Here is a 22,217-nt window from a genome sequence, read left to right on the forward strand (position 1 = left end):
AGGTTGTAGCATCCCACAATGGGCGTGGGGGGTTTCGTTTTTCTTCAAAAACCGGCAGGCATCTCTTATTGAAGCTAGTTGCGTGCGTCTTTCGCTTAGAATTGTCTGCAGTTCTGGGAGATCTTCGCTTCTGCTAACCATCGGCAAAGAAGTGAGTGGAAAGTTAAGAAAAAGTTTGGTTCTGGCAACAAATTAACTATTTCGTTAGCAGGTACGGGGAAGAAAAGTGTTTTTAAAGGATGGGGTGAAAGTCCAGAAGGGATGTTATAAAAATTGTCACACTTTAGCTGTGTATTTTGCTTCTGTGGTTCGCTGCAATGTTGACTGTTGTGCGAAGACCGTTCACCTAGTTCTGTAAGGCTTAAATCCTCCAATTTGATGCCTTTCGGGTGGATCTTCAGGACATACATTTAGGGGATATTGTATATGTTTTTTCTGATTTCTACCGCAAATTATTATTAATTGGGAAATGTGATTCAATGATTACTGGGTCTCAGAAAGCAAAGGGCATTAGCTGTTACTTGCTGCTGTAATGTATAATGGTCAGGAATTCATCGGGGGAACAATGCATCAAAGCTCCCGTTCCGCTTTTGCTTTGATTTCTCCCCAGGAATTCTGCACACATGCAAGCACAATCCTTGAAGGCAGCTCCGAAAAATGAACTATATTTATTTGCAAAATTCAGATTGGCCATGGAGAAGATGTATGTTAGAAGTCTTGTAATGCATATTAGCATTGTGATACTTTTCCACTTGATTGTTTATAATTTTAACTAAGCTAGGTTTCCAATAAGAGTACCAAAGACTGAGAGGAACTTTGAGACAAAAGTTGTATAGCTTATACAAAGCATTAAACAAAGATTATATACAGCATTTGCTTTGCATATGTTAGAACTCTATTTCTTCTTCTGACTTTTCCAGGTAGGACTTGTTTCGATCAGTAGAAAACTACTACCTGTTGGGATAACAAGGTAGGTGAGTCTTAATTGTTTGACTATATAGAATATAGTATCCTTATAGGACTGGGGTTTGAATTAAAGAAAAGCAAAAATAAATCTATGCAATTATGAAACTTTATTCTGGATTTAGTAAGGTACTATAATTTAGTAAGGTTTCATAATTGCATAGATTTATTTTTGCTTCTCCTTAATCATGCCTAAGCATTAGAAAATGTTGTAGGAAGAATCTCAGATTGCATTTGGTGGCTTCTATTTTTGTAGGTCATTCGATTAATGTTATACCTTGCTCATTTTCTAACAAGTTCTTGCCAAATGGTTCAGAGTTTTCCTGCAATAATCCTGACAGCTGTGTAAGTCTAACTTTGTTCTGGTCAAATTTTCAGCTTCATCATGCGTGAACAGATCCTGAATCTGAGTGTCCTATTGTACATATTTGTGTATAATCACAGTTCCCAACTTTTTTTTGTCCTGGTCTTTATTCATAGCATCTGCTCAGGGAGAATTTGCTTTCCCAACACTCTTTCCCCATATTCAGAAAGAAATGCCATATTCTATATATACATATCAGACTATTGTGCTGTTTTATAGCCCAAGGGGAAAAAAAGAGCAGGGGTGAGAGTTATACAGTGAATAGAGTCCATAATATAGCAAATAAACTGGGTTTCCAGAGAGTTTAAGTTTTTTTAAATTTTTGTTTATTTGTATTTCCCATTTCTAAACTACCCATCTCCATCAAAGAGTCTTTTAAATAATTATGACTGTTTTAGAGGTTCTGCTGATGTGTACTACGTTTTGCCTTCTTAATTTGCCTATCTATAAATTTCTCATTTAAAAGTATATTCATTAGAATAAAACAACACTTCTATTTTGTATTTGTATTTATTTTAAACTTCTTTCTAATGTATCTTCTGTATCAGAACTCTAAAAAACTTGTTCCATTTCTGATCTAGTGTAATAAAAGAGAGGTCTGGTGCCCCTTGGGGTAGGTGCTGCAACAAAGAAGGCATGCCTCCTGGGTCCCACTAAATGACATTTTTTCAAGAAAGCAGTTGGAGCTTGGCCAGTGCAGAAAGTAAAGGTTATTTTGACACAAATGTACAAGTACTATTACCCAGCCATAAAGAGTTTCTGAGAAAACTCTCTCTCAAAAAAGAAATCCATGCTCAACCAAGTTTCAGTAATATATGCAAGGTTAACCTTTTCATTTACAATTAAATCACAAATGAGAGGAGCTTTATTACAGACTGGCTTATGTTAATCAATAATGCCCCAAAACTGGGACCACTGGGGCTCTGATCACTAGGCACTTTGGTTTTAAATGGTGGAATCACCTTTCCCATGAACAGTCTGCTTTTCATCTCCAATATATTATTTCTGCCCTTTCCTCTCTTCCCCTTTCCCATCCCTACACTATACAATGATTTGTAGTTTTAAGTGGTTAACATGCTAGATTAGAAGTGGGAGAACCTGAGTTTCATCCTGTCTTAAATCAGCTGGGTAACCATAAGCCTGTCATTCCCCTTCAGTCCTGAAATGACAATGAAAAATCACTACTGAAAATGCTTCCCAGAAAACTGCATGTAGTTTTCAGAGGAAAGGATAACTTTACTTAGACTATGAATTCAAGTCTGGCCTTAGTCATGAAAGCCAGCTGGGTGACTTTGGGCCAGTTACTTTTTCTCAGCTATTCTTGATGCACTTGATATAAATGTTAGTTGCTTTTTAAATTTATTATTATATTCAGCTTCTTGTAAATTTGAAAATTAAACCCATAAAAAACAAGGGTGGAAATAAAAAATTTAAAATGTTTATAGCTACAGCTGCTGCAAATCACATGCCACAGCATAGTTCATGCAGATGTAGCCCCTTGTGTGTAGATGCAGAAATTTATATTCCTTGAAATTAATATTGAATTTCCTTTGCATCCCTACTCAGGAACATCCAACTCAGTTTCTGCCTGTCATAGAACTGTTAAGACAATCCCAGGTTCAGAACGGTTTTTGGTGTTTGGTAAGCAGTACTTATTTGATGGTCTCTTTGATGGTTGGCTCTTATCTGGTTATTATTTTACTAAGCCCTAGCAGTATGGGGGCCACTTCAGCCTAGTGGTGGTATGACTGCCTGAAGAAGTCCAGCCAACATGGATTGAGTTCATAGAAGGTAGAGTTCATGCTGGTAAGATCCCTGCCCCACTTCCTAGGATTACACAAGGTCAAGAGAATCTGTAGTTACTTTGCAAGTCATTGCCCTGATATCTTTCTTGCTTCTGCCAACATGGAATGTAACTCAGCATGAATACAAGTGATCTTGGCTGAAAAATAGTTTGCAACCATATCTGAATAGCCTGAAAGAAGGTTGTTCTGCTCTCCTTTCTCAATAAGATATGGGCCCAAAGGCAGGGGTGAAATGCTACCGGTTTGGACTGAATCGCCCGATCCAGTAGCGATGACGGCAGGTGGTTCGGAGAACCAGTAGCAAAAATCGCTGCCCACCCCCCCATGCCCGGCTGAGCCGTGCAATCATCAGAGGCTTTTTTTTTTTACTTTTAAAATAATTTTTTCTTTGGCCCAAAAAATGCTTTTAAAAGTAAAAAAGAAAAAGCCTCTGATGATCGTGCGGCTTAGCTGGGATCATCAGAGCCTTTTAAAAGCATTTTTTATGCAACCTCTTCAGCCAAAGAGGTTGTAGAAAAAATGCTTTTAAAAGTTTTTTTTTTTAAAGTTGGCCACACCCACCCATTCACATTACCCCACCACCACTAAGCCATGCCCACAGAACCGATAGTAACAAATTTTATATTTCACCACTGCCCAAAGGCAAACATGTTTTGTGTTTAGTGTTAAAGATAGCATGATCATGCTTGAAGGACAGATAGTTCCTGTGCAAAGTTCTTATCATTAGTTTGGCTGTCATTCTGCAAAGGGAACTAGAAGGAGGGGAAGGGAGAAGGAGTTTGACACTGAAGTTGTGGGGGCGGGGGGAGAAGTAACTGCAAAACTGAGGTCAAGGGAAGCAGTAACAATGTCAATCAGATTTCTTCATTCACCCCATTAGAAGACTCATATAACTGACACTGACAATAACAGGCAACAATATCATTCATTGCATGTTATCTTCCCAGTTTAAAGCAGAAATACAAATGTATGATTAAACAATTTTTCAATACTAAACTGAAATGATATATTTTTCTTAATTCCTGATCTGTTTTCTGACACCTTTTTGAAAATCAGATATCCAGTAATGTTGCTTCCTGAATTCTTCACTTCCTGTTTTAAAAAACATGCAGTCAAAAATAAATGTGGAGCATAATGGGAAATCTCAAACTAAATCTCAAAATTGAGAAATTGTACAACGCAAAGCAGGCTTGCACTTCTCTTTAAAATGGAGTTACCTGAAAGATTCATAGAATAATTGTGTTTGAAGTGACCATGGAAGTTATCTAGTCCAATTCTGCACTTAGACCTGGATCCACTTCTCAAACTAAGCAACTTTAAGACAGGTAGACTTCAATTCCCAGAATTCCCCAGCTAGCAATGCATATTATCCATAATATAGCAAATCTATATGGTTGCTGTGAATGTGTGCAAATAATTGACTACAAGTATGGCATATGACTAATATCTTCATAACTGTTTTCACTTATATGGGTTATTGGACCACCCCAATGATGCCCTTGAAGTGATGTCCCGGTGCCTGGAGGCTGTACGGATCTGGATGGGGAGGAACAGACTCAGGCTCAACCCATCCAAGACCGAGTGGCTGTGGTTTCCGACATCCCGATATAGTCATTTGGTGCCATCACTGACTATTGGGGGCGAGTCATTGGCCCCCACAGAGAGGGCTCGCAACTTGGGAGTCCTCCTGGACTCACAGCTGTCTTTAGAAGAGCACTTGACGGCTGTGGCCGGGAGGGCGTTTTATCAGGTTCGCCTGATTCGCCAGTTGCGTCCCTTTCTGGATCGGGACTCGTTAAATACGGTCACTCATGCCCTTGTCACTTCCCGCCTGGACTACTGCAATGCTCTCTACATGGGGCTCCCCTTGAGGAGCACCCAGAGGCTCCAGCTGGTCCAGAATGCGGCCGCGCGGGTGGTTATGGGAGCGACGGGGCGCTCCCATGTGACCCCCCCTCCTGCGCGAGCTGCACTGGCTCCCGGTGGTCTTCCGGGTATGCTTCAAGGTTTTGGTTACCACCTTTAGAGCGCTCCATGGCTTAGGACCAGGGTATTTACGAGACCGCCTTCTGCCACCAGTAGCCTCTCACCGACCAGTATGCTCCCATAGAGAGGGGCTCCTCAGGGTGCCGTCGGCCAAACAATGTCGACTGGCAGCCCCCAGGGGGAGAGCCTTCTCTGTGGGGGCACCCGCCATCTGGAATGAGCTCCCCCCGGAGATACGGAGGATCCTGGACCTGCGCGCTTTTCGCCATGCCATCAAAACATTTCTTTTTCAGCAGGCTGGCCTGGCCTAACCTCTCTTTTAAACTTTTAAATTTTTAAAAAATTTTAAATTTTAAATTTGTCTTAAGAATTTGGGGTGTTTTAAATTTCGTTTTCCGGGCCAAATTATTTAATTGTATTTTAATGCTTTTTAACATTTGTATTATATGTATTTTATCTGGCTGTTCACCGCCCTGAGTCCTTCGGGAGTAGGGCAGTATACAAATTCAATTAATAATAATAATAATAATAATAATAATAATAATAATAATAATAATAATAATAATAATTTGTTTTCCAATTTTGTTATATTTAGTATAGGATCTCTAATTATTTTTGCTTATTCCTCATGTGAATAAATACCGCATAATTGTATTTCATAGTTGTTTTTTCACAGTTTACTACAGCTTCTGCTAATACATGTATTATATTCAGAGACCCAAAGCCAGAGTTTGAGAATTTGTTTTAATACCATGTTTTCCCAAAAAGAAGATCCTGTCTTATATTTTTTTGAACCCTGAAATAAGCACTTGGCCTTATTGCCATGTGCTCAAAAACCCAATTGGGGTTATTATCAAGGGATGTCTTATTTTGGGGAAAACAGGATATGTTGTCTGAACCAAACTTGAGTTTTAGTGACTGAAAAAAAACTTAAACAGGGGCTTTCTCAATAATAGCTCAATACTTTAACTACTACAAGCATCCCTTCCAGCCCAGCAACTCTGGAACAGATATTTGTAGAAGTTGTTTATAACAGAATTGCAACAATTAACTCCCCTCTGCAATATTGATACATCTTTTAATGAGTATTAAAAGCACAGGAGCCATGAGGAGCAGCAGGATCCCTAAGAGGATTGATATCAGTTATATTCCTTTCTTCATATTAATTATGGGATTCAGAGTCCACCTGATGTTGATGAATCAAACTATACTTCTCTGCATCCTTTACTGTTCATGCTCACTATGGCAGCTAAAAATTATGATTCAGCATCATCTGAAGGGCTATGTGTTTGGCTTCTAGTGTTATTTTCAAAATGTAATGTCTTCCTGATCATTATGTGGGGTTGTTAAGAGCTGCTCCATGGAGCTCTGTTTCCTTGGAATACCTTTTCCCTGCCTAGGGCCTTGCGGCTACATAGGCTATTTCAGTCATCTTCAACCCAAATTTTAGATGAAGAGAATTGTAGACCAATGCACATAGGAAGAGCCCTGGGTGTGGGAAAGCTACCTTATTTAGGTGAATAAGCTATGAAATGCTGAACTAAGGATTTGCCAAATGCTATAGGGCAGTGATGGCTAACCTTTTTGCTGTCACGTGCTAAAAGAAGGGGGAGCACGAGGAGGTCATGCGCGTGCGGGCCCACAACCCTAATTCAATGCTCCCTGCAACCCCTCCACGCTTGCGCGCACAAACCCCCTCCCCCCATGCTCCCTCCGTTTTTGGCACGCGGTGGCAAAAAGATTATCTGTGGGCCCAGTAGGCCCGTTTTTCACCCTCCCTGGGCTCCAGAGGCTTTCCTGGAGCATGGGGAGGGCAAAAATGGCCTCCCCCATCCCCCTAGAGGCCCTCTGGAGGCCAGAAATGGCCCGTTTCCCAACTTCCAGTGGGCCCAGAAGGCCCGAAAATCAGCTGGCCAGGCATGCATGAGCACTGGAGCTGAGCTAGGGCAATGCTCGCGTCACCACAGATATGGCTCCGTTCGCCATCATGGCTATCGGGCCAAAAGAGGTAGGCCTGTGTTTCCAGTCACTCAAAGGGCCCCAATGTCTGAGCAGAAAGCATACATAGCTTTAAAAAAATGTTGCTTGGAAGAAACTGCTGAGACCAAGAAACATTTTTTGGCCTATGCTTGATTTTAAGCCCCTTTGGCTTTAGTTTCATTTGCGGATCACATTACTGTTCTTGACAGCAACTGAGTCTTTAGATATAAATGACTCTTTCTCTTAAAGTAAAACACAAACTAGTTACCTAGCAGTGATGGAGAAAGAAAGAACATTTGAGAAAGGCATGTTGCTTATTATTTGCTAAAATTAGTAACAGCAACAATATTAAAATAAAATGGGCTTCCATTATCAAGGGCTGAATGTGTTGAGAGGAGGCAGATCATAAAGAAGTGCTGTTTCCCAATTCTTAGAGTGCCCTTCCCAAATGAATTGCTTCTATTGCCTGTTGAACAAGTCCAGCAAATCATCTTATCTGTCAGAAGGCAAACCACCACCACCCCCAGTTTATGAGTATTTGAGCTTCTCCTCCCCCCCTTCCTATCACCAGAGTCAGTCCCACCTATTATGGGAACTGAATGAAAAAACACAGTGCAATCCTGGATCAAGATCCAAATCCATGGAAACATGTCTTATATAAATTCTTATTTATTTTAATAAAAGGAATAATGAACAAGCAATGGAATACATAGGTAGTTAACTACTTTGATTTAACTCTTGCTTTGCTATTATTAACAATTACCAACATATCTTTTGAGGCTGTGTTGGAATTTCCTTATTTTTACCAAGTTCATTCTGAGCTGGGATGATTTAAAAAAAAGCAGACAGTTGTATGAAATTAAGTTAAGTCAAGAATAATGAAAGCAAGCTGTTTGGTGCGCAGTGGCAAGCATTCAGCCAGCCAGGTTATTGACATTACAGTTTGTCCCTTTATCAACCCCCTCTCCGGTCACCCAGTTCCCTCCTCAAATGATTCCATATCAAGGACTTTCTTATGTCTAACTTTCATGAAAGCACATTTATCTAATAAACTGTCCTTGGGGTGTCTACCTTATCTCACTTTCCTGGGCAAGCTGTCTCCAATGCCTCTGAGCAGTGAAGAGTAAGAAAATCAACAAATCTTAAAGCAAGATATGGTTTCTCAATCTAAGTAAAAGGGTAAATGCTCAAATAAAATGTTCTAATGCTATGTTCTATAAAATATTATAACAACTGTTTAAGAACTTATTCTCTTTGTAGGGCCACTTCTGTCCTTTTTTGCTAATGACTATTAGGTCTTTATTCCAAATTCCAGATACAAAAGAGAGAGGACTACTATAATTCAGAAACTTGAAATTGGTTGGGAACTTTTCTTCCTTTCCAGTTTGGCAACATACATTCCTCCAAACATGTTCCTTGTATATTTACCATATTTTAAATTTCTCCTATAAATAATATCAGTCAGCTACTTTCACTTGGGAAATTAGAATTTATTTCTGACACGCTTCATTTGAGTCCCAAAGGATTTCTTCACAATCACCTGTCCATAGTTTAATCAGTCACATCTTTTTCTAGCATCACTCAGCTGCTTCAGGGGTTTCCATCACAGCTGTACAAATCTTGAAATAGAGGTAGGCAATGCAGCTTCTGTTCCTGCAGTTTCCAAAGTTCTGTTCCCAGTTAAATCCAAACCATTGAAAGCCCTGTTTATAAATGCATTGTTGTATCACCTTATTGTGTCTCCCAAGACTCTATTGCTCGAGGACTTATATGAGTGTCTCTCTAGATAATTTTAAGGCATGTTTTTCCTCATCTTTCATAAAAATGTAAAAGCAATATGTACATAAATATGTCATCAACAATTGTGCAGCTTCCCATTTTTTTGTTTTATTTATTTATTTGTATACCATTTTTATTAGTTTTACAAATAATTCAGGGTGGCAAACGTATACCTTCCTCCTCCTATTTCCCCCATAGCAACAACCCTATGAGGTGTGTTGGGCTGAGAGGGAATGGCTGGCACAAAGTCACCCAGTTGGCCTTCATGGCTAAGGCGGAACTTGAACCCACAATCCCCCAGTATGATGTCTCTACACATCTATCAGCTTCCCTGTCTTTTAAAATTAAAAAAAGCGAATAGGAAGAAGACAGTATGCAGCAAAATTGTAGTATTATTTTATTAAGGAAATATCTGTAGGCTCCACAAAAGGCCAATGAGGCAATTGGAAAGCAGGGATTGGTAGGCATTTTTTATCTGTCAGTGGTCTTTCATGAGGACAACTGGAGGGGTTTATACATTTTATGGGTTCTCAAAATTCCAAAAGTGCCCCCAATCCGAAAGGTTTATCTACCACAACCAATGATTTAATGGCCAAAAGAGAATTAGAGACACTTTCCCTTAACACGGTTGCAATCCCAGCCTAAATATTTGTTGCATGAATGTAATAGAATTGGATAGGAAATTGTAGCTTTGATTAGCTGCTGGCTACCAAGATTCCTGTCCTTAAATCTCTTTCTCAGGCTATTTCGGGGGGAGAGGGGGGGAGGATACTGTCTTTATTCCCTAAATTCTTTTAAAATGATAAGGACATTTGCAAATCTTGTGTTGTTATGCTGCAAAGGTTTCCTGATTTGCCTGGATAGTGCTGTTTTGCACAACTCTGAAGGAAATGGGGAACTATTTGACAAGAGCATCTCTGCCTAAATCTTTTTTTTTGGGTGGGGGGGAAGAGTAGTTTGTGCATTTGGGAGTGGGAGAAGAGTAGTCCGTGAATCAAACAATGGTACATCATACGGTAAATGAGAAATTCTGTTCTTGCCTCCCTATTTTTCAGTGTTCTTTCCAAGGAAGCTATACTAATACCACTATTGTTTTTGTTTCAGTTGTTGGCCCAATCCAACACTGGGTTCAAGTTACCCAGCACTGTAGGCCAATGAATTCATGCAGAATAAGGTGTAATGCAAACTCTTTATTTCTGTTACAGAAGTAAAGGGATATGCTTGGGAGTTGGGACCCAAGTTCAAATCAAGCACACTTGTTGAAATTTAGCAAGCTCTTTTTATGCCATAAAAGATCACATGTACACAAAATCACACATTATGATGCACACACGTTTTGTTTAATCTACTAATGATAACCTTTCTTTTACCTCTGGACCTTTGCCGACACATTGATAAATGCCATGTTACTTTCCTGTGTTCCATTTACAGGCCCATTTGCAGAATTCCTTCACAAGGATACAAAGCCACATTTTGTCAGCTAGTTTACATGTGTGATTAACCTATGAAGTGTTCATTGTCATCCCCTCTAGCTCCGACTAGCATGTGCTAAAGAAGACATCAGTTAACTGCTAGTAACTATGTCTAGCAAAGGCACAGACAAATAAATAAAAATGGAGCAGCCAATTCATGATTTACAAAAGCTCCTGATGATCTGTTTGCAAACCAATAGGCCAAGTAATTCACAAGCCAATATGCCTGACTCTCATTATGCCAAGTGAAAACTAGGCATTCTTTCTAGCTTTGGTAGGCCTGACTTTAACCATTCTTTATTTTGGATTGCACAGCCCACTGCATTCACGTAGTTACATTTTTATTACTTTTGGTTTGTTTGGATTGCTTTCATCTTTGAGTTCACCCTGAAATCTATTGAAGTAGGTTATAACATTTTATTTATTTATTTATTTATTTATTTATTTATTTATTTATTTATTTATTTATTTATTTATTCAATTTATATACCGCCCTTCTCCTAGTGGACTCAGGGCGGTGCACAGCCAGAACTAAAATACATAACAATACAAAATTTAAAATTAATTAAAAGAATTATATACTTTGGCCCGAATTAAAACAATGCGAATTAAAACCCATTAACAGATTAAAACTAAACAATTAAAAACAATTAAAAACTATAAAAAAGGGGGCGGGGTTCACGCCAGCCCTGCTTGCTGGAAAAGAAGAGTTTTCAGGGCACGGCGAAAGACCCGGAGATCCGATATCCTTCTTATCTCCGGGGGCAAATCGTTCCAGAGGGCGGGAGCTGCCACAGAGAAGGCCCTCCCCCTGGGGGTCGCCAGCCAACATTGCCTGGCTGACGGCACCCTGAGGAGTCCCTCTCTGTGGGAGCGTACTGGTCGGTGGGAGGCTATCAGCGGCAGAAGGCGGTCCCGCAAATACCCAGGTCCTATGCCATGGAGCGCTTTAAAGGTGGTAACCAACACCTTGAAGCGCACCCGGAAGACCACTGGAAGCCAATGCAGCTCACGCAGGAGAGGTGTCACATGGGAGCGACCCCTCGCTCCCATAATCCCCCGCGCGGCCGCATTCTGCACCAGTTGGAGCCTCCGGGTATTCCTCAAGGGGAGCCCCATGTAGAGAGCATTGCAGTAGTCCAGGCGGGAAGTGACGAGTGCCTGAGTGACTGTGCGTAAGGAATCCCGATCCAGAAAGGGACGCAACTGGCGAATCAGGCGGACCTGATAAAAAGCCCCCCTGGCCACGGCCGTCATATGCTCTTCTAAAGACAGCCGTGCATCCAGGAGGATGCCCAAGTTGCGAGCCCTATCCGTGGGGGCCAATAACTCGCCCCCAATAGCCAGCGATGGCACCAGCTGGCTATATCGGGATGCCGGAAGCCACAGCCACTCGGTCTTGGAAGGGTTGAGTCAGAGCCTGTTACTCCCCATCCAGATCCACACGGCCTCCAAGCACTGGGACATCACTTCAAGGGCATCGTTGGGATGGCCTGGGGTGGAGATGTACAGCTGCGTATCATCAGCGTACTGATGGAACTCAACCCCAAAGCCACGGATGATCTCACCCAGCGGCTTCACATAAATGTTGAACAGAAGGGGCGAGAGGACCGACCCCTGAGGCACCCCACAAACAAGGCGCCTCGGAGTCGACCTCTGCCCCCCTGCCAACACCGACTGCGACCGGTCGGAGAGATAGGAGGAGAACCACCGCAAAAGAGTGCCCCCCACTCCCAACCCCTCCAACCGGCGCAGCAGGATACCATGGTCGATGGTATCAAAAGCCGCTGAGAGATCTAACAGGACCAGGACAGAGGAACAACCCCTATCCCGAGCCCTCCAGAGATCATCCACCAACGCGACCAATGCCGTTTCCGTGCTGTGCCCAGGCCTGAAGCCGGACTGGAGCGGATCCAGATAGACAGCTTCATCCAGGTACCCAGGAAGCTGTTGCGCCACCACACTCTCAACAACCTTCGCCAAGAAGGGAAGGTTGGAGACCGGACAATAGTTAGCCAAAACAGCTGGATCCAGAGCAGGCTTCTTGAGGAGGGGCCTCACCACCGCCTCTTTCAAGGCAGATGGCAAGACACCCTCGCTCAAGGAAGCGTTGATAATACCCTGGAGCCAGCCTCGCATAACCTCCCGGGAGGCCAGCACCAACCAGGAGGGACACGGGTCCAATAAACATGTGGTCGCGTTCAGCCACCCCAGTATCCTGTCCATGTCCTCGGGAGCAACAGGGTCGAACTCCTCCCAAATGGCAGTCTCAAGACCGACACATTTTAGATGTATAACTACTGCACTTTGAATGTGTCAGTATGCATTTGGAACCTTGTTCAGAATAGAATAGAATAGAATAGAATAGAATAGAATAGAATAGAATAGAATAGAATAGAATAGAATAGAATAGAATAGAATAGAATAGAATAGAAACCTTGAAGGTCTTCTAATCCAATCCCCTGCTCAAGCTGGGGACTCTAAACTATTTCAGACAAATGGCTGTTCAATCTCTTGTTAAAAACATCTAGTAATGCAAGTAATAATAGGTTGGCTTGCAACGTAATCTCCAGACAGCCTAGTTTGCAGAGAGTAGTGCTTGGGGGTAAACTGGACAATGCTTGTGTTTGTGACATATTGTTCAAAATGTGCTCAAACCCTTATTGTTACAGATATGGCACAGATGCACCAACAGGTATTTTATTTTTATTTTACTGAAAAAGTGATTCGTGAAAGTTTTAAAGTTTTAATCAATTCAAGCCATTATATGCATCAGAGATCAATATTTAGAGGCCCATCTAATATCTCCAAGAAAATTGCATCTTGGACCGTAAGGGGGGGAAATGATAAAAGAGCAAAAATATAATGAAAAAAAGTCTGCCAAACTAAGGAAGAGGAAACCTAGAAAACAGATCTGAATGAAGGTGGTCTGGTTTTGTGGAGTTGATAACTATATGCAAGAAAGTAAAAGTATACAATTTAATGAAAGGGCTAACAATATGACAAAGTAGGAATCACTGTTATCCATGTTACTGTTGGTGAAAATCAACTGAATTATAAATTGATTAGAGATACATTTCAGATTTAAATAAAATAGTAATAAAAAAAACCAGAGATGAATTTTAGGCAAATGAAATAATTTCCTATTTATTTTCATTTCCTATTAATTTAGGTGGGTTTTGCATTTGATTGTGTAAACTTATAAAGAAAGTTTTAGTTTTTTTTCTTAAAAATAACATTTTTAAATGGTAGATTTATGACTTTTATACTTTTCCTAAAGAAGAGGGGCTAATTTCTCTAATCACATTCTTTAAGGGCTACAAGGTGAAGAGTTGGCATTATAGAATTTTTTAGTTTTCTTTTTCATCATTGTTATTTACTTTTATGATATCCTAATTATTTGCAAGTAAGACCATAGTGAGTCCTATCACATATGCTGGAGATAAGGAAAGCAGGAAAAGACATCTCCCCAAAAGATAGTTGAAGGCTGCACTAATTACTAGTCAGCTACATAAAGACAGGAAAGTGGGTAGGGGAGTATAAACAGAGTGTTTCTGGGAAAGGAGGTTTGAGAAATTCAATGTTTTCACTTTATGGTTATAAAATGTATGTTGCAGTGCCAAACACTAAATAGGTGTACTTGTTCCATTCAGCCATGTTTTCTTCCCTGATAATATTTTGTGTGATAAGCAGTACAGAATTACTACATCTATCCCTTGCCACTCGTTGTGCTGGACAGGGCTGTTGGGATTTGATCCAAAACACTGGAGGCATTCAATTTTATTTCATTACTCCCCCTTGTGTTTCCCATTCCAACCTCAGAGAACTCATTCTGTATCTGTTGACAATCTGTATTTCTGAGAATTGCTGTTATTTCTCTCTTGTCCATTTGGCTGGCATCTGTTGCGAAGTCTCCAGCCAGGCAGGGCAGAAGAACCAGTTGGGGAATTAGCCTTGAACAATTGCCCAGTTGCAAGAGCTCCAGGACTGGCATCCTATGGAACTTTATCTGTTTTCAAGGGAAAAGCAAGGAGCCTGGGGATGTTGATCTACTGTTTGGGTTTGACCATATCATTCTGATTGCAGAAGGAGTATTGTTTTTAAAAATGAGTTTGCTGTTAGTTTTGGAACAATGGGGGCATAGTTTACTGGGCTGTTCTCCTATGCAAGTTTATTTTATTTTAGTATGTCCTGTGAATCAAATCTGCTGCCTCCACTTTGATGTTGCCCTTAACACTGCTCCCTAATAGAAGTTGCTACCACCCTATCATATTTACATAGGAAAGTCATTTACGTGCCCATTATCCTGAGATAATTTTGATGGCCAGAAAACTTGGGAGCCCATTTTAGGTAACGCCACTAATTTCTTAACACTTTAAAATGTTAGTAAAAACATCGTTACATGGACAGCACAGGTTGCTAAATCTTTAAAGTTTGGATTCATCTTAATATGGAATATAGTGTCTTGATCTTTTGAATAATAATTGCCCATAATAGAAATTTAAGAAGTTCAAATAATCCAAGAAAGAGTTGTACAACTTCACATCATGAGGTCAAGATTAATGAGAACATTTTAATCATCTTGCCCCCCTTCCCCCTCCCCCCCCTTTCTCTCTCTTTCTATATTTGGCTCTTTTCTTTACAGGACTTCAGTATGGAGGATATATTTCATGCACATAAAAATTTGGAGGAACCACCTACTTCTGCTATCATGTTAGAAAGCTGCCATTTCTCTCAGGTCATCTTTGCAAACATAAAGAAATTCTATGTTCCTGGAACAGATGTAACTTGCTATTATAACATTTCCCAGTACTTCATACCTAGCAAGAAGGATTGGGTGGGCATATTTAAAGTAAGTTTGATTTGCAAAAATCATTGATATTTGAATTGTAAAACACAGCAATTGGAACTGATGTAGGATAGTTGATCTCTTTTGATAAAGACATCAGGAGAAAAGAAGTCAGGTTTTTAAGAAAATTGAGATTTGGTAGTTTTTAGGCTTATCTGAGATCCATATCTTGAGGTCAAGAAGAAATAATACAGGAAGGAAGCTATTTTTTCCATTCAACTTTCAGTTTTTGTTAATAAATTATATGTCTTTTTAGCATGTAAGCAGTGCTTGTGCCATTTTCAGCTGTTTATTCTGCCAATTGGTACCAAGCCAACATTTATCTCTTATGGTTCTTCCCCCAAAACTCAGTTGAGTTTTACTTTTCCTTGAATATTACTTTCCCCAAAATTGCGAATGGGTACTATTAATAAACCACTTTGAGAGAGAATTCCTAAAGTAATCCAGAGTTCAAAACAAGAAAGTTCTCTGAAGTCCTTCATGGAAAATGGTATTTCAGCAGAACGATAGGTTATGCCACCACAGGTTCCTTGAAATGCAGATTAAACATTTTGCCAAGTCAAGTGTTTCCCAGTTTTGTTCCAAAGAGATGGACAAGATGTGTTAGGACTAAGTTCGCTCTCTGAAAGCCTTACAATTTTCCTGTCTGTCTTCAAAACTCTTGGGACTTGATTCTAGACCTTTTACTCGTGTAGGTAATGCCTTCCTATTCATTATAATTTGAAAGATGAAGGCTTTCCCTCACCTTCTTTCCTTGGTTGAGGCAAACCAACAGGGCCAACATGGATAATTACTCCTTCCTTCTTCCAACATAAATTTCACATAAGATTGCTCTGTCTGAATACAGTCTATGATCTTTTCACTCAATAGCTATTTATTTGATGGCGTTAAGAGGATGCAAAACAAATACACCACAGCATCTCTAAAACATTTGAACAGTCTTCATCTTGACATCTTGAAGATGTGCTTGGATTGCAGTTTCCCAGATCCATAGTTAATATAGACTTTAGCAGTTCCAGCATGTATGGAAGAACCCAGTCGGAGCAGGAATCAGAAGCCTTCACATGTGTTTTGTTGTTGCCTTACAGGTGGGATGGAAGACAACTCGTGAATACTACACATTCATGTGGGCTCCTGAGTTCAGTGATTCTGAGAACAGCTATGCTGAACAACAGCAAGTGCTTTTTAAAGGTCAGTGATGAGAAGAGAATTGATGGTGCATTTTTGCAACAGGAAACCTGCTACAGCTGTGATGGCGAATCAATGGCACGCAGAGCCCTCTCTGAGGGCACACAAGCCGTCGTCCCAGTTTAGCTCTGCTGCGCATGCATGCATCCCGCCAGCCAGCTGGTTTTCGGATCTCTGCTGCGCATGCATGGGGGGCAGGCAGCATACAGGAGACATGCGTGCATGCACTGGGCACACATGGGGTGGTCGTATGCATATGTGGGGTGGTTGCATGTGCCTGCAGAGGGTCGCAGGCATATGCATGGGGTGCACACACGTATTGCATTATGGGTGTGCGTGCGTGCACACACGCACATGCACACTTTGGGCACTCAGTGCTGAAAAGGTTAGCCATCACTGTGATACAGTAATCATCATACTGTTATCTGCTGAAAACCAACCTTGCATATAGTGCCACTGTGGCATCCAAAATGGGTTGATTGAAATCTAGGATTTATTCACTAACAATCCCTTAAAAAGAACCTGTGAAACCAATTACTGGGTTTATTAATTTTATGAATTGTTTTTATTATCTGGCCAGAGTGAGAGTTAGTTGCTGATAGTATTGCTAAATCATCCTCCAAATCCTATAAGTGTCTGTCATCTTTCCCTTCTTCCTTAGGAGATAAAAAGTGTGATTTCGCACAGTGCTAATAGAATTACTTGGTATACACTGCTATATGGCTGGTACTTCTTGGCTTGGTAATTTTTACCACTGGAAACAAAAAAGAAAGCTGTTTGTTGAGAAGTGAGTGTAGTTCAGCAGTAAATTGTATCCTGGGAAATCTGGTGATATCATTTGTTCCCCACCTCAGTTATGACTATGGTGAGACATGAGCCTGAGATATGAGAGAGATGTTGATGTCAGAATAAAGAATATGAGACTGAAGTCATAAAAAAGGAAGAAAAGAAGGGTGGATGCACTAGGCTTAATTTTATTTTAAGTGCTTAGGCTTAATCTGGGTATGATTTCAAAATCCTTGTGCAAAAGACCCAGACAGATATCTACCTAGAACTGTCAGCTTTGCTACTGAGGGGAAGAGAGAAATTTTAAAAGCTGTCAGCCTTCCTTCTGTTTGGCATCCAGCAGATTATCTCTGAAAGGTAAACTATAACTAAGTGTTAGATAGCTAACTTTTGTATTTCTTCTGAGTGATTGAGACTCTAAACATGGAATGTGGCTTTTTGTTCTTTCAGCCTACTATCTGCCAAAGGATGATGAGTATTATCAGTTTTGCTATGTTGATCAAGATGGGCAAATCCATGGGGCCAGTATCCCCTTTCAATTCCGTACTGAGCCTAAGGATGACATGCTGGTAGTTACTAAAGAGGTTAGTTCCCTTTCTTAAGTCCTAAACTGAATAAAGGCTTGTGCAGAATGGGTTAGGATGTTATGGTCTTCAAAATGTGTGGCTCTAAGCATAAAACAGTATTTTGGAAGTGTTTCATTGGGAATTGAAACATTCTCAATCCATTTTAAATAGTTTCACAGTAGAAACAGTTGTTTCAAGCCTTAAGGGAGGCATTTCAAAGCCAAAGCAAGTTGATAACATTTGCATTCTTATAATGGTTTGCCTAAGATACGGTAATCTGCACCATCAAATGAATGCCTTTTTGACTTTATTCTATGTTTTTTAATATAACACCCTTTTGGGAAAAAGAAAATCCTTCCCAATCTGGTTTCCATTATAGCAATTTTTTAAAAAATAGATTCCATACAATAGGAATGGGTAGCTGATTAATTGGAGTATAGTGGTCTGCATGTACCCATATTTACACATATTTTGACAGAGAAAGGTTCTTCTTCCACCTTATCTATAGACTAATCAGCTTGAGTAGCAAAGAACTGGTAGACTCCTTTTGTCTCTCAGTGCTACTGAAATTCAAATATTGCTATTAAACCATCAAGCACTCACATAGAAATATCCAACAGAGAAAAAATATTTTTTAAAAATAATCAAAATTAACACTAAATATTTATAGCAATTTGATGAAATAATTGTAGGGACAGAATTGAACAGAATGTATATTGATGTACAGCGAATTCTCATACCTTTATCAGGGCACAACATGCTGACATGGGAAGTGAGAAAAGGGTTAGTCCATATTATCTCCATGTCATCTTTGGTTAAACTTTTGCTAGTACCGTGTTTCCCTGAAAATAAAACCCTATCTTATATTTTTTTGAACCCTGAAATAAGCGCTTGGCCTTATTGCAATGCGCTCAAAAGCCTGATTGGGCTTATTATAAGGGGATGTCTTATTTTGGGGAAAACAGGGTATGTATTTCCATGTAATCTTTATTTAGACATCGGGAAAGTTTTTTGAACACTCATTAATGTATACATTTTTTAAAAATATTCCCTTAATCCATTTCTAAGACCAAAGATGGAAAAGCAGTATTTAAAATGAGTAAAATGAATCATCAGCATCTTTTATTATCACAACAGTAGGAGTTCAGATACTGATGGAATATTTTTAACAGTTTTTTTTAAATCTTACCTTTTTCAGAAAAATCTTGTATTACCAGATTGATCTCAGTAGAGGCTACTTATTATAGAGAATGGACACAAAAAGAGACTTTGCTGAGATGTCTTAGCAGTTTCCACTGTTTGTTATATATTGGGTGACTTACCTTAAATTAAGTGGTCCACCCCATTCATAAAACTAAATTCTATTGAACTATTCTATCTAAAAAATGTCTGTGTCCCAGTAATTCAAACAGCTAGTGCTTCATCTGTGACAGATGATAAAATATGCAAATAATGCTTACTAAAATAGTGTAGCATAGGCAAGCATGGTGGCTAACTAAAGTTTCATTTCAAAAAATGAATCCAAGGTGGTTTGACCAAACTAGAGAGATCAAAAACATCCTTAATGCACTGTTTCTGCTGATGCAATTAGCACTGCATGTAACCAAAGACTTAATAAACTCAGAACTCATTACCAACAATATATAATAAACATGTAGATCAAAAGAGCTATTTGCATTCCAAAGGATCTAGCACACCTCTCCAGAACATATTAATACCATGCAATTTGATTTTGGTTTGCAGGGGGAAGTGGAGAAAATACAGCAGCAAAATGAAACATTGCTTCAAGAAAACCAGAACCTGAAGAAGAACCTAGCAAGTCTCCAGGAGCAGAATGTGCATTTACAAGACGAACTTGTGGCAGCTAAGGTAGGAACCATCTCCAAAACATAGCAAAGCACAACAACAGCAAAAAAGAAAACTGAATACACTTAACTAGTGTTTTCTTCCTAGAATGATGTAGAGTTTACAGTCTCCACAGAAATTGCCTTAGAGCAGTGATGGCTAACCTTTTTGCCATCGTGTGCCAAAAGGGGGAGTGCGGGGAGGGTCATATGTGTGTGTGCCCACACCCTTAATTCTATGTCCCCCCATGCATATGCGCATGACCCCCCCAAACTCCCCCCACTTTTGGCACCCAATGGCACTGTGGGCCTAGTACGCCCATTTTTCACTCTCCCAGGCTCCAGAGCCTTTCTAGGAGCCTGGGGAGGGTGAAAACGGTCTTCCCCACATCCCCAGAGGCCCTCCAGAGGCCGGAAAAAGCATGTTTCCTGACTTCCAGTGGACCCAGAAGGCCCAAAAATCAGCTGTCTGGAGCTGAGCTTGCGTGCCCACCAATATGGTTCTGTGTGCCACCTGTGGCACGCGTGCCATAGGTTCGCCATCACAGCCTTAGAGGAAGGTAGGAATAGCTATGTGCTATTCAAAATGCTAGTTTTAGTGAACTATAGTACTAAGAAAACATTCTACCCGGATTGGGGAGAATGAGGAAGGACCACTGTCAGTTACTATAGACAATGTGTATTGATATAATATCCAGGTTATTAAAAAAGGAAGCATGTAACACTACACAGTTCCTTTAAAAATGCCAGTCTAAAAAGTAGGAAGGTAGGACAAATTATGCACAGGTTAGAAAAAGTTGATTGAATCCTAGTTGCTAAGGTTATATTGATGGGAAGGAGGTTTTGTATGTTCAAACAAAAATAAAATAAACAAAATAAAGGAGTTTCATAACAGGATATTTTGATGGCTGCTTCAGAATTGTCTGAATTTAGAACTAGGTTTTCTTAGAATTAGCTGTAATAATGGAAGCTATTGAAAAACAGTAAAACAAAATTATCCAAAAACAAAGGGAAAAGGGAATCCTCTGATATTCAATGTAGAATGGCTAATAGATTGGCTCAAAGTAAAATAGGGTGACAAGGTTAAAACATAACTATATGTTAAACAAGTAAAACAGAAATGTCAATTACTCTTTTCTTATCTGTGACATTATAATAAATGGAAATCTTGATGATTTTGTTTTTCTGCTCTACAACTTCAGGCTCTTCAAGATAAAGTGAACACTTTAGAGGACAAATGTGAGAAACTTGAATCCCAAAACAAAGATCTGGAAAAGGAGAAGTGTGCCATAAAGGAAGACCTGATGCAGTAAGTATTTATTTTCCCTCCTAGAGATAGCTGGTTCAATCACAACACTTAAGTAAACCTTTAGTGATTGAAACCTAGGAAAGCCTTGGATTCATGAAATCCCTGTTTTCTTTTCAATGCAGCTATAAAAAAGATATTCGGAATTCCTTGGTTCTGTTTTTATTGTTTTATTATTTTATTCTATTATGCATGCAAACAAATACTAGGCCATATTTTTATGAAGCTGGGTTTTTTTTTAAAGTAGATATAGTTTAGCTATAAGAATAATAGCACTGATAATATCTATATTGTGGTTAAAAATGTTCTCTGGGTTACAGTGGAATTAGTAATTATATGCATATAATTATGCATATTACACTATAATTTTGAAATGTCTAAACCCAAGTTTTCGCACCCCCTGGAACATCATCTCGCATCCCCAGGGGGTGTGAGCACCCCTGATTGGGAACCCCTGCTCTAAGGGAGTAAAAAGACATTCTAGCTTGGAATCGGTTCAGGGGAGGAAACATCTAAGGTTAAATCTATAGGGAAGGCAGATGGTCTGGTGAGTTGTTTGTAATATGCGTGATCAGCACTAAAGTATCAACTTGGGCCTATTCATGGAATGGTTCTGGTTACTTCCGCCTGACATTAATCTTGCCAGACTCTGCGCTTCTGGGAAGGAGAATACAACGGATATGGCAGCAGAATCGCAGGCAGCTGCTATGTCTTCACAAGAGATGGTGAACATCTTACTCCTACATCAACAGGAAGTGGAAGCAGAAATGAAGAAGTTACAAGCAACGATATTGAAGTTGGTCCAGCCATCGGTGGCCGCACTAGCTCTGGTAGAGCAACCAGTCTCCTCTCATAGTGGTTTGCCAGAGAAGTTTGGAGGAGAAGCAAACAAAATGAAAAACTTCATTGGTCAATGTGAATTGTTTATGGGAGCCCGAGCTGCAGAATTTCCAACAGATCATGCAAAAGTATCTTTTATATTGAGTTTGTTAAAGGAATCCGCAGCCAAGTGGGCACAACCAATCATAGAAGGCAACGACCCGATAATGGACAACTATCAAAACTTCATGGAGAAATTCAGAGCATATTTTGGGAATCTGATCCAAGCAGTCTCAGCCAGTCAGAAGATTCAGCAGCTTAAGCAGGGCAACAGAAGAGTGCAGTTGTACATTGCTGATTTTAAATCATTGGCAGCAGATGCTGGCTGGAATGAGTCAGCTTTGATTGACCAGTTCAAGCATGGTTTGCACGCTGATATTCAGACTGAGCTGGTGAGGCAAGGAGTTCCACAGGATCTAGAGGAGTTATTCCAAACTTGCTTGCTCATAG

General features: G+C 40.1%; 1 protein-coding gene across 5 annotated transcripts in view; it reads left to right on the forward strand.

Moving 5' to 3' along the window:
- CALCOCO2 (calcium binding and coiled-coil domain 2) overlaps nt 1-22,217 on the forward strand; it is a 34,862-nt gene continuing 12,645 nt past the window's right edge. Inside the window, exons 1-8 of one of the 5 annotated variants that reach the window (XM_034415515.2) lie at nt 1-151; nt 921-970; nt 2,894-2,968; nt 14,995-15,201; nt 16,287-16,389; nt 17,623-17,756; nt 19,482-19,607; nt 20,785-20,891. In XM_034415515.2, coding sequence (XP_034271406.2) covers nt 15,004-15,201; nt 16,287-16,389; nt 17,623-17,756; nt 19,482-19,607; nt 20,785-20,891 — 668 coding nt within the window. In that variant the 5' untranslated portion in view covers nt 1-151; nt 921-970; nt 2,894-2,968; nt 14,995-15,003. Of the gene's footprint in view, nt 212-920; nt 975-2,893; nt 2,969-14,994; nt 15,202-16,286; nt 16,390-17,622; nt 17,757-19,481; nt 19,608-20,784; nt 20,892-22,217 lie in introns of all 5 variants that reach the window. The other 4 variants (XM_034415516.3, XM_034415517.2, XM_034415519.3 and 1 more) reach the window with 4 other exon arrangements.

Source organism: Pantherophis guttatus, chromosome 4 (genome assembly GCF_059756535.1).
Source record: "Pantherophis guttatus breed Tessera chromosome 4, ASM5975653v1, whole genome shotgun sequence".
NCBI classification, from domain to species: domain Eukaryota; kingdom Metazoa; phylum Chordata; class Lepidosauria; order Squamata; family Colubridae; genus Pantherophis; species Pantherophis guttatus.